The sequence below is a fragment of the Quercus suber genome, unplaced genomic scaffold (genome assembly GCF_002906115.3).
Source record: "Quercus suber isolate HL8 unplaced genomic scaffold, Cork oak 2.0 scaffold_359, whole genome shotgun sequence".
Classification (NCBI taxonomy): Eukaryota; Viridiplantae; Streptophyta; class Magnoliopsida; order Fagales; family Fagaceae; genus Quercus; species Quercus suber.
This window is the reverse complement of record NW_027069811.1, coordinates 262,284-274,348: the sequence shown is the minus strand read 5'-3', so window position 1 is coordinate 274,348 and position 12,065 is coordinate 262,284. Positions and strand designations below refer to the sequence as shown.

Sequence of the window (12,065 nt, the reverse complement as noted above, 5' to 3'; positions counted from 1 at the left end):
GGGAGTATAAACTATAAACACTGTTGCAATCCTTTTTATTTGGAAAGGATTATTTTGTACTTTTTAGAGTAAATATTACAAATTTAAAAGTATACCTTAAAATGGACTCTCTTTAATTATTAGATATTGTTTGGTGATTAGCAATTACCTTTGTATTAGTAGATTATGAATTGGGTTGGTAACCATAAACAAATGAAGCTTACCTATTTTTAAAAGAAAAAAACATTCTCAAGTAATTCGGATAATAAAGGGGGGGGGGCTCAAGTTCAACCTGTAGCCGCGTTTTTTAAAAAACGCGGCCATAGGCGTGTACTGCAATTTTCCTGTTCCAGAGCCAAAAACGCGGCTACAGGTCGCCCTATAGCCGCGTTTTCGTGAAACGCGGCTATAGGTGCTACCTGTAGCCGCATTTTTGGAAAACGCGGCCTTTGACCTGTAGCTGCGGTACTTAGGCCGCGTTTCAAAACGCGGCTACAGCCTGTAGCCGCGTTTTTGGTGTCTATAACCGCGTTTTTAAAACGCGGCTATAGACCCAGTTTTTTGTAGTGCCCATTTATATTTGAAAAACTTAAACCCACCCATTTATCCAACAATAAGTAGAGTTGAATGGGTGATATTAAAGTCAAGTGGAAAATCACTCTTAAGGCGTGGTAGAGATTTGCGACTTAAAAGATTGACAACTGCAGCGTGGCGTAAAATCCTCTTGCAAAACCAATTGCACCAGCTGATGAACACCCCTAAGGTCAAATCAACCTAAAATTAAACATCTACAATACTGTTTATCTAAATTTTAGCATTAGTGACTTTTACATAAAATTAAACAATATTTTGAAAGAGAAAGAAAAACAAACTTACTTTTATCATAAAAGCCTAATTTCTTGTGTATACAAAATTAATAATAGTTATTTAAATACATAATCTCGTTGGATTCAATTTTTTTTTTTTTTTTTTGGTGAAAGAAGATAGTAAATTTTATTAAGCTAAATCTAATTGGAATACATCTTTCAAATCACTAGGTAGAAATTCTAACAATATATTCATGTCTGTAAATATAACTGCTCTTCTAACTAAAGCATAAGCTAATCTATTTCCCTCCCATCTAACATGCTGAGACTTGAAAACCTCAGAGAAGCACTAACTATCCTACATTCATCAGTCACATGGCCAAAAAGTGTATTACAGCTCTTCGAATCATTGAAAGCCGAAATCACCTTTGAACAGTCCCCCTCAAGCTCAACACTGAACAGACTCAACTCCAAAGCAAACCCAACCGCCCTCCTTGTTGCTATGGCCTCAGCCAACTCCACTGTCTGAACCAAAGGTATCTTTTGGCTTAATACAGCAATAACCTGACCAGTGTGATCGCGAAAAACCACTCCAATCCCTGCACAACCCGAAGCGTCAAAAAAAGCTGCATCAAAATTCCCCTTATAGTGCTGTTCAGGCGGAGGACACCAACGCACACTAGCAGGTCGAGGTACACGTTGAGAAGGCTGAGAATTTGCTTCAAAATATTCCCCAGTCAGCTCCTTAGCTCGACTCCCCAATTCTTGGAAGACTCCAGGTATGTTGACGCTCACGAAGCCGGTTCCGTCTCTGCCATAAAGCCCAGGCAATGGTGGAGAACAAAGCAATCCGATAAGTCGAAAACCTGTTCAACACCTCTGCTATCAAATCCATGAAAGACCGATACTGTCTTTGATACAGAGGAGCAAAACTTGGATCGGATTTCCAAACATATTGGGCCTGATCACACAACGTCACAACCATAAACTATGCATTAGCGATTCCCTCTGCTCCCCACACAACTCACAGGTCTCATCAACGGGAACATGTCTAGCTCGGAGATTTTGCTTCGTCGGAAGAGAGTCCTTAGCTGCGCACCTCATGAAATGACGAATCTTAGTTGGAGACCGAATCTGCCAGAGTTTCTTCGGCTCTGTTATCGTGGATGAACTCGGATTGGCATTCCACTCATTCGAAGCCAAGAGACAATACGCACTCTTCACACTATAGTTCCCATCTATCGTGAATGGCCAAACCAACAAATCTTCCTCACAGACTTCACTAACACGAACTCGGCTCACCATTTCAGCTTCCCAAGGATAGAATTTTTATCCAACCCATAAAACCAAATCTTGGCAAGTTTAAAAATTTAAACCACAACCTACCTTAACCTATTTTTTAAAAAACTCTCAAATCTTTACTATTAGAGTCAAATTGGGTTTGATATGTCCCCAAACATCTAAATTTGTAAGGTTGTGATGCCTCCGAACTTAATAAATGTCTAGAAATGTAAGTCTGGCTACCTTTGGTTTAATTATAAGTTTGCTAAGAACAATCAAAACCACCTTGTTTAGATGGAGTTAAAAAGATGTGCATAAGCTCGCTCACAAGAACTTGGGCCTCAACCGTGATGAGGTCCAAATTCTTGTTTATCCTAATTATGAATATTTGGGCTTAGATTCGTTTAGAGAACATGGTTGGTACTTGGGTCAGCCTGCCCTTGAAGCAATCCAGTTACAAGACAGGTTTTTTAATTAGAAAGATTTTGGCCCAAGATTTTGAGAATTTTCTTGAGAGAGCCAGAGAGGTGTTCGGTTCCTCTTAGTTTGGAAAATTTGGGCCCAACTGCATTTAGTTCTCTCACGGACTGGACTTCGTACATCGGGTTTGCTAATGGAGAGCAATATGGCTAGCCATACCAAACTTGGCTATGCATGTGCTTCTCCCATTTTTGTTAATCTAATTAATTGATATTACTTTTTAATCCGTTTTTCTTTACATATTATTTTGGTTTCCTCAACTTGAATAAAGTCACTCTTTTTAACTGTTGTAGTAGTAATTTTTTTTCTTAATATGTCTATACTCTCTTATCTTAAGTGACCCTTCCTAATAATTTTATGAATAAGATTTATCTTTATATTTAAGCGAATTTTTACATTTTAATTCCTATTTTTTGTGTATTTTTCATTTATTTTTTTAACATTCTCATTTTAACTACAAACGTAATAGAATAATGGAGAGGAGATAGGTTTTAGCATAAATTCACGTTAGAAACTTGATTTCAATTACTTGAGACAACTTTACGCAATGAAGCTAAATAAAATCAAAGCCAATCATAAACTTGATTACCTAGAAAGGGACATCATCTTGAAATTAGTTGTTAGTGTGTGTTACACATAATATACATTCATGCACGTTTGCTTTTTTTTTTTTTTTTTTTTTGCTAGGTAAATATACGGGGGCTCGAACCCCCGAGCTCAAGGTATACAGGGACACTAGGTGCCTCTAGGTTACAAGGCCTAGTGGCATGCACGTTCGCTCTTTGTAGATTGAAAGTTTGTACGTGTAAATGTGATAATTATATATGCCCTAACTTTATATGATGATAATTTTGTATAACTGACTTATGCTTTTAAAAGCAAGAAGCTGACGCAATGAGACTGTGAAAACTAAGCTAAGACCGTTCTGCAATTATTTGATAGTGATTGGTTGCTCTGCAACATATACAGTTCATGCACACTATTTGTTCATTTTGAACTCACGGTCTAGATGAAAATGGGAGTATAATTGATTCTGCTTTTTGAAACAAGAAGCTACCGAGCAGTGAGACTGTAAACAAGCTAAGAATGTTCTGCAACTACTTTACAGCTTTTTCCTTTTTTAATAATCACCTATTCATCTTATCAACCTTTTCTTTTCACCATTAATCAATAATTATTATTCTCTTATAAAATTGATTAAAAATCTAACTCCATTGCAATTTAAAATTTCATAACTAACGAAACTTTTATATATTCTCGACTTTCCTTGGTGTGGTCAAATTAATCCTCCCCAAGGTCACTTCTTATACCTACTCTACCTATCAACGTAATTTAGGTATGTACTTCTCTTCTTCTTTTTTTATTTTTTATTTATTTGCTTATTAGACAAAAAGGAAATTTGACGTTTGTGAAATCTATGGTACAATTATCAAGTAGTGAATAGGAATTTTCTATATATTCATGGTTTTTGATACTCTACTTGTGGGTTGTTGCTAATGACCCAACAAGAACAACTAAAAAATTATTTGGATTAAACCCTTCGCTTGATTTTTCTTTTACTTATACATTTGCAAAATGCATATGAAAATTACTTATTTATTGCTAATATTCCTGTTTTTAAATTAAATTTTTATGTTCTACTATTTGAGTAAATTTAGAAATTTTGATAAAGACCCGTCATATAATTATTGGTAAAATAGAAAACATGAAAAAATAATTGTTAAATGCTTATAAATTTTGCTAGCTAATAATTTGTAAATTTGGTGCTCTTTAGATAAATATATACTATGGTGATTGGTCTCATAATTTAATGCTCATTCAAAAACAAAAAATAAAAACTTTAATCATTCAAATTAGTAAATCATTCAACTGATTATATAAAAATAATTTCTAAGTTTATTTTTCCTAAAAATCGATACTAAGAGAGACACTATGACTATGAGTTCTCTTCGGCAGCTTGGCTCGCACACTCAGCGGCTCTCATATGTTATTCTCTCTCTCTCTCTCTCTCCTCCACTTTCTTCATTTTTCTCTTATGTATCATCATTTTAGACTCTCTCTCTCTCTCACTCTATTACTTTTGTATTAGCATTAGCAGTTCTCACATTAACTCTCATCTGTTGCCTTTTGTCTTTTCATTTTTTAGTAGTAGGAAATTGTAAAACTTCATGTATTTGTATGTTTTTCCCATTTTTGAGAGGCTGAGATATAGATATAAGAGGTAGAAGGTATGAGAGAGAGAGAGAGAGAAATAAAATAAAAAGTTAATATTCTTTTTTAGCGTAGGTGTCCATACCGTTCCAAATTTAGAATGGTATTGTTCATTTATGATAAATTCTTTAGCATTTAGAACATATGATGTGAAAAGTCTTTTGGTGTTTGGTGTGCCAAATGCCAAATATTTGGCACACCTAATGATGGTGCTCTTAGCTTTAAGTTTTGTACATCTCTCCTGGCTGATCAACTAGACGCATAACATAGCTTCCTTAGACGCATAACATAGCTTCCTTTGTTCAGCAGTCAAACCCCATAGGGGCAACTGATTCTTCTTGTCCAAGTGTAATGTGTTAAACTTTCTCAAGAAAAAAAGAAGTGTAAAGTGTTATTGTGTTACGCTTGGGAAAATAACCAATTTGGTAAATATTCCGACCTTTTATGTACCATCCATTTCATTTAATTGTGGCAGCTTTAAGTGATGAAGCCAAATAAAACACACACAAACATTTTTTTTTGGGGCTAAACTGCAAAGTGCACTCACTAAATTTGATTGAAATTCAATTCTTTAAATTTTAAAATTATTCAATTTAGGTCTTTTATCCAATTTTGTTAAAAAATTGTTGTTAAGTATTCAATTAACTAATGAAAAATATTTTAAAAAACTTCTTACATAAAAAATTTATAAAATATTTTTATTAATTTTATAGATATTCTTTTTCATGTGAAAATAATATTTTTTTAAAGGGGAAATTTTTAACAAAATTGGAAAAAATGCCTAAATTGAATAAACCTAAAATTTAGAGAACTTAATTAAATGAAAGTAAAGTTAGAAAATTGAAATGAATTTTTACTAAACTTAGAGGGTGCAACTTGCATTTTAGCATTTTTTGTTAATTAAAAAAAAGGTGAAAATGGGGCTGCTCTAATATTTTTGCTAACGAGGGTATCCAGAATTCTTTGAGCACCCTATTTTTATCTTTGGTAAAGTCCTTTAGTATTGCCACAAGATGTGAATGAAAAATTTTGAACCAAAAACTTTATGAATCTTTTGAGACCTTAAAAACCATTTGTTCTAAGCCGATCACATACTCCATCTATTAGGGGCATCATCTTGATATGTGTTGTTGATGTTTTACGCGTGGGACAGCAACGAGGGGCCACATATTACGTAAATTCATGAACAGTTTGTTTTAACCTGATGCTATAGATTGATATGCTATTATGCTGTCTACAATGATAATTTTGTATAATTGACTGTCGCTTTATCTAGGCTGTGTAAACAAGTTAAGAATGTTCTGCGACAGTTATTAGTTTTTGCTTTATGGAACAAAATAGTGAAGATACTGCTACTATGTTTGTGAGAAGAGTTAAAATATGTCCATTTTAAATTTAAAGCACAAAAAAAGAAAAAAAGAAAAAAAGAAAAAAAAGAAGTGAAATTAAAGTTTGTGAGATGCTTGTAAACTTGTGAGAATGACGTTGTCCGTACTATAAATAGGATTGCGAGAAGAGAGTATGGTATCACTATCAAATTCACAAACGAGAGACTCAATTATATTAGTGTGTATTTAAGAGGTGCTCTCAAGGGTAAAAGCTAGCATTTTTGTTTTCGGGCCTGTTTGATTGGTAAGATTTTCTATTATTGCAAAATTTAATTTTCATGAGTTTAATTTATACTTATGTATGTTTAAATTCTTGATAAAATTAGATCTGTGTTCGGTAGACCCTAAGAAGTTAGTTAGAAATCACATGGCCATTAGCGAACGTGAGACTGGAAAAAAAAAAGTTTGTTAGTTTAGGGTTTTATTTTTTACCATTTTAATTTAGTGTATGACGTGAGATTTGAATTATTATCTTCTAGCTGAATGTTATGATCCTAATATCTCATATAGATTAAATGTAAGTTAAATCATATGTTTATAAGCTTTTGGACACTCTATCCTTACAAGCCGGTTTTCAATAGTGAGCTCTATCCACTGATTTGTATCAGTAAAACTTTAGAATCTAATAAATTAAGATTTTGATTTTTTAAAATTAAAAGTGATGATGGATTTTCTAATAATTTAATCAACTAAATTCTTATTTAGTAACTTGTTGGATTTTTTTTTAAAAAAAAATTAAAAATGATAATATGGATACATCAAGTTTTATTACATAAACTTTACAAACAAGTTTTCCTATATAAACATTATAAATTGACGTGTTACTGATTACAAAAAAAAAAATTAACATATTTATTTCTTAGTTGTAGTAGTGGTATCAATTAGATTAATTTTCCTGTCAATTTGTAAACTTTTTATTGTGATTTTAAAAACTGGAATAGTCAAAGAATCGAAAAAGTAGCCAGTTCATAGTATTTATCGATCGAACTAGAGGTTATTATGGTTGAACCACATTTTTTTACTATTTGTATCGGACTAGTTGAACTAGCCAGTTAGATTCGATTTTTAAAACTATGTTTTTTATCATAAATTTTGTGGTAGTTTAAGAAATTTGCAAAAATTAATATACATTACAGGATTCTAAACATTTGTTTACATAGCATATGTTGAGAAGGAAGGGGGCTTTGGAAAGTACAAGTATTTATAAATAAATAAAAGAGCTTACATAAATAAATTAAGATCTCTATAGATCATAATCGAAAATTTGAGGGTTAATGCCATAATTTTAAACAATTTTATCTTATATCAAATTAAAGAATATATATTTAATTTTCTATCTAAATTTTTTTTAATTCAAAATCTTTTTTTTTTAATTTTTTTTAATTTTTGAGATGCAAAATTAATAACAAAGTTTTTATATTCAACTTTTTCTTAACAACTCATTTTCATTTGATAATATGACTATTTAATATATATTGTGAAATAGTTAATCTTGGATAGGAGTTATTAATTAATTTATAGAGAACTTCTTTCTGTGGAAGCCATGACTTTAAAAGCTGAAATGGTCAAAAAATCAGAAAAGAGACCGATTTTCAGTTTTTACCGGTTCTTGAAATAGACTGGTTCTAGATTACTAACTTAAATATGACTTGTGAGAATAAGCTTAGTGGTAAAAGGGGAAAAATAATGGGACAAAGTTTAGCTACAAAATTAATTGTAGCCTAAAACTATAACCTTACTCAATAAAATAAACATTATTACATATTTTGAAAATCTAACCGTTGAATTACACGTTCTTTACATTCTTAATACACATGTTAAATTTTGTGCTAATCAAATATTATTTACTATATTATCTATAAGTTTATATTTTATACATAATTTTAAATTACAAAAACTTGCAATTTAAACAATTTATTGATAATATAACTATTGACCTTTAATTTTTTAGAAATTTTGAAAGTATAGAGAATATAAGAAGAAGATTTTATCTAATGGTGGATTTGTCAAAATTCATTTCTAATAAAAAGATATTGAGTAAGGTTGTAGCTTATGGCTATAACCAATTTTGTAACTAAACTTTATCCTAAATAATGAGTTTGATTGCGACTAATTTTCAAGAGATACTTCTAGAGAGAGGGAGCAAAAAAGAATATATAGGCTATTTATTTTTTAAACTAGAAATTGACAACCTTTTGCAGACAAAAAAAAAAAAAAAAAAAAAATCGATAGATATTACATATATTTTATTTTAAGTTGCTGTAAAAATATAATACGTCAACCTAAATTATGGGACAACTTTTTACACTCTGGGCCTTGGGAAATTACTTACTTAGCTTATATGCTGGAGTTGGCCTTGCAGGATTTTATAAAAATTTTACTACAGTTATGTTAACTAGCATGTAACATGTGCTTACATATGGCACATAAATATTTAACAGTAGTAATGATAAGGTGGTCGTCTCGGTTTTCACATTGAGCAGTACAAATGGGGTAATTACTAGGTACTCCCAGAGAACTATAAATGAGTATTCCCATCTCTCACATAAATATGAGTCTTACTAATTAAATTTAAGGTGGGTCCCACAATTTATGTAAGAAGAGGGAGTATGTATTTATGGTACTCTCAGAATATTCAATAATTTTCCATACAAATGCGTCTATTTAAATGATGCAATTTTTTTTTCCTAATTAACCCTTAGCTTTTGTATAACGTGTATTAAATTCCTTTAGTGAAATTAAAAAAAAAAATCAACTCCCTTATATCTTATCCTCAATAACTTATTTAGCACAAAAATTAAAAACTTAGATAGGACATATTACACTAAAACAATATCATTAAATTAAATTTTTAGCATCTATTAGTAAGTTCTAATTGAATTAGATAAGTTATCTTCTAATAATTATCTAATTTAAATATTAATTTATTAATAGTTATTGATTAAATGTGTATCATATATGAATAGTTTTGTCAAACTTTCAAGAAAACACATGATAAAAGTCCAAGATTTCAAGAAAAAACATATGTTCAATTAAGTAAGGACGTTTACTAAATATTTCTTCAAATATTTGATACCCTAATCAAAATTTTTAAGAGGTCAATTATTTTCTTGCTCTAATTTGATATTGCACCTTCCTAATATCAAGTTACTTAATTATTGAAGATTTTTGTAATGAGCTTGACTTTTTTACGTTCCTTGGCACAATATAATGTACATATATAATCAATCATCATGTTGTAATTATAATGTGTCAAATTTCACATGAAGTACTCTTTTGACTATTGTGATGCCTACATTAAAAATAAAACCATTCTACTATAAAAAAACATTACAACGTGCAATAGGAAAATTTTCCTATAAGCACAAATACACATTTTCTTAGGACAATAAATGTTTGTTTATTAATTTTTTAGATAAGTTTTAAAATTCATTTTCCTTAATAATATTATATGTTTTTTATTTCTTGTACAATTGAATATCTTTAAGTGAGGATCGCTCTAGTGGCTATTAAGTTTTTGGCAAGATGTATTTGAAATAGTCTTGACGATAAGCATATCATCCCATGAGGGCTAAAGAAGGTATAGTAATTGAAGCTATTGCATTTCACTTAGAATAACATGGATAATTATACTTTATTATCCTAAACTATACTTCAAATTACATTTTACATCTTAAACTTTCAGAATGCATGATTAACACCTTAAACTATAAGTCGTGTTACACTTTGTACCCCACCGTTAATTCTACCATTATTTTGGATTAAAAAAAAAAGAGTTTGGGGTGTAAAGTGTAATTGAAAGTATATTTTGAGTAGTAAAGTGTAATTTTTCATTTGTTTTAAAGGGATTAAAAAGATGGGTAATTGAGTATTTTTATGTAATGTCATCCAAGATAATGACAAAATTAATGATGGGTGCAAAGTGTAATATGAGTTATATTTTAGGGTGCTAATTGTGCATTTTGAAAGTTTAGGGTATAATTTAAGATATAGGTTAAAGTGGTAAAGTTTAATTTTCTCAAAATAATATGACAAATTAATGATGTCATTATAGTGGCCAAGAGCTGTGTAATTCAATGGCATTGACCGGTTTAACAATAATTGAACTTTCCAAAAAGGGGAGAAATTGAAATTCCATTAAAGTTCTAGTGATTATTGTTTTCGTGTCATTAGGAAAAATGGACTTCGAGAAAATAATTGTTTTTGTGTCATTAGGAAAGATGGTGCTTACTAGTGCTACTGTTGACTATCCTATAGTCATTGAAGATGATCTTATACGCGAAGAGCTGATCATTGACGTTCCACTAGTCATGGAGCCAGTCCAGTGGCGTGAGTGTTGCATCTACAAGGTTCCCAAGAAACTTCGCCAGGTAAACAAAGAGGCCTATACTCCAAAGCTAATCTCAATAGGTCCTTTTCACCATGGTGAAAAAGATTTGAGGGGTGAAAATGGATTAAGGGACGAGGAAAATGAAAACGTACGGAGGGATATGGAAATGCTGAAAGTGAGATACTTCAAGGATTTCTGTTATAGGACTGGAAAATGCCAAAAGGAAATAGCTAGGATCATTGAAGAAAATGAAGTAAAGATTCGCCATTGTTATGCAGAGATCTCTAAACTAAACAGCGAAGACTTCGTGAAAATGGTTCTACTGGATTCAACCTTTATCATTGAGCTCTTCTTGAAGAATGATGCGAAGAAAGAACATGAAGAGGATTATATATTAAGTAAACCATGGCTAAAGGAGGGCGTCGAGCAAGATTTGATGTTACTTGAGAACCAACTTCCATTTTTTATTCTTAAGGAGTTATATGATCAAATTTCCTATTCTGAGAAAAACAATGAAATTTCCTTTCTTGATCTTGCTTGTCGGTATTTTTCTGTTTCTAAGTTAAAAATACAAGATGGGAAGGAAGTAAAACATTTTACTGATTTGGTCAGATATTCCTATTGTCCATCTATTCAATACACCAAGGGACGCGCTATTACTAATCTATATAGTGCAACAAAGCTGTACGGGGCAGGAGTAATGTTCAGAAATGATGAAGAGAGTCAGAGTAGGTTACTTGACATTCAATTCAAGAAGTTGCCGTTCTTGAAAATATTTCCTTGCTTCGATATCTCATGGTTCTTAAATTGCTTACCGTGCTTAAAATGCTTTCCATGCTTTGAACGTATGCAAACTTTGTTGAAGGTCCCAACGTTAATAATAGATGGTGGAACTGAGATCTGTTTCCGAAACCTCATGGCATTGGAGCAATGCCATTATCCATCTGAATCTTATATATGCAACTATGTTGTGCTATTGGATTGTCTTATCGACACCAGTGAAGATGTGGATTTGCTAGTTAAAGAAGAGATTATAGCCAATGCGTTAGGCAGCAATGAAGCAGTTGCCAATATGGTAAATAAACTTAGCCATGAAATTGTGGAAAATAATTCCTGTTACGATGATCTCACTCAAGACCTTTATACGCACTATAACCAAGGTTGCAACCATAATATGGCATCCCTGAGAAGTATCTATTTTGCTGATGTTTGGAGAGGCACTGCAACTATTGTTGGTCTTATAGTCTTTGGATTCACTTTCTGGAATACCATTAGGCCTTATGTAATCAAATAGATTCAGTCCATTGAGTTTGAACTAGTCATTTTGTTTAGCTTTGTGACAGCCTTTCATCAATTGGCTTGTCTACCCTATTCCCTTTATTTGGGCACTGGTTGTTTGAAATTTTTTTATATTTTTTAATTTATTTTTTATGAATGGTTGTTTGAAATGTTGTTATGGCATATATGAAGAGTTTGTATTTCAACCAATTATAAAGTTCTATTCTCTGTCATTTCGTGTCCATTTGCTACAAACATTTTAATTTAGCTTTTACTTCATTTTATTTATGTACAATATTTTAAAATGTTATC

The 12,065-nt window shown here is 31.5% G+C and overlaps 1 protein-coding gene across 1 annotated transcript; it reads left to right on the top strand.

The window, feature by feature from the left end:
- Positions 1-6,279: 6,279 nt before the first annotated feature.
- On the top strand, positions 6,280-11,986 carry LOC112027782 (UPF0481 protein At3g47200). The gene is made up of 2 exons (XM_024060434.2): positions 6,280-6,389; positions 10,361-11,986. Exon 2 carries the CDS (start codon positions 10,366-10,368, stop codon positions 11,767-11,769), a length of 1,404 nt encoding a protein of 467 aa, XP_023916202.2. The 5' UTR covers positions 6,280-6,389; positions 10,361-10,365; the 3' UTR covers positions 11,770-11,986.
- Positions 11,987-12,065: the final 79 nt, after the last annotated feature.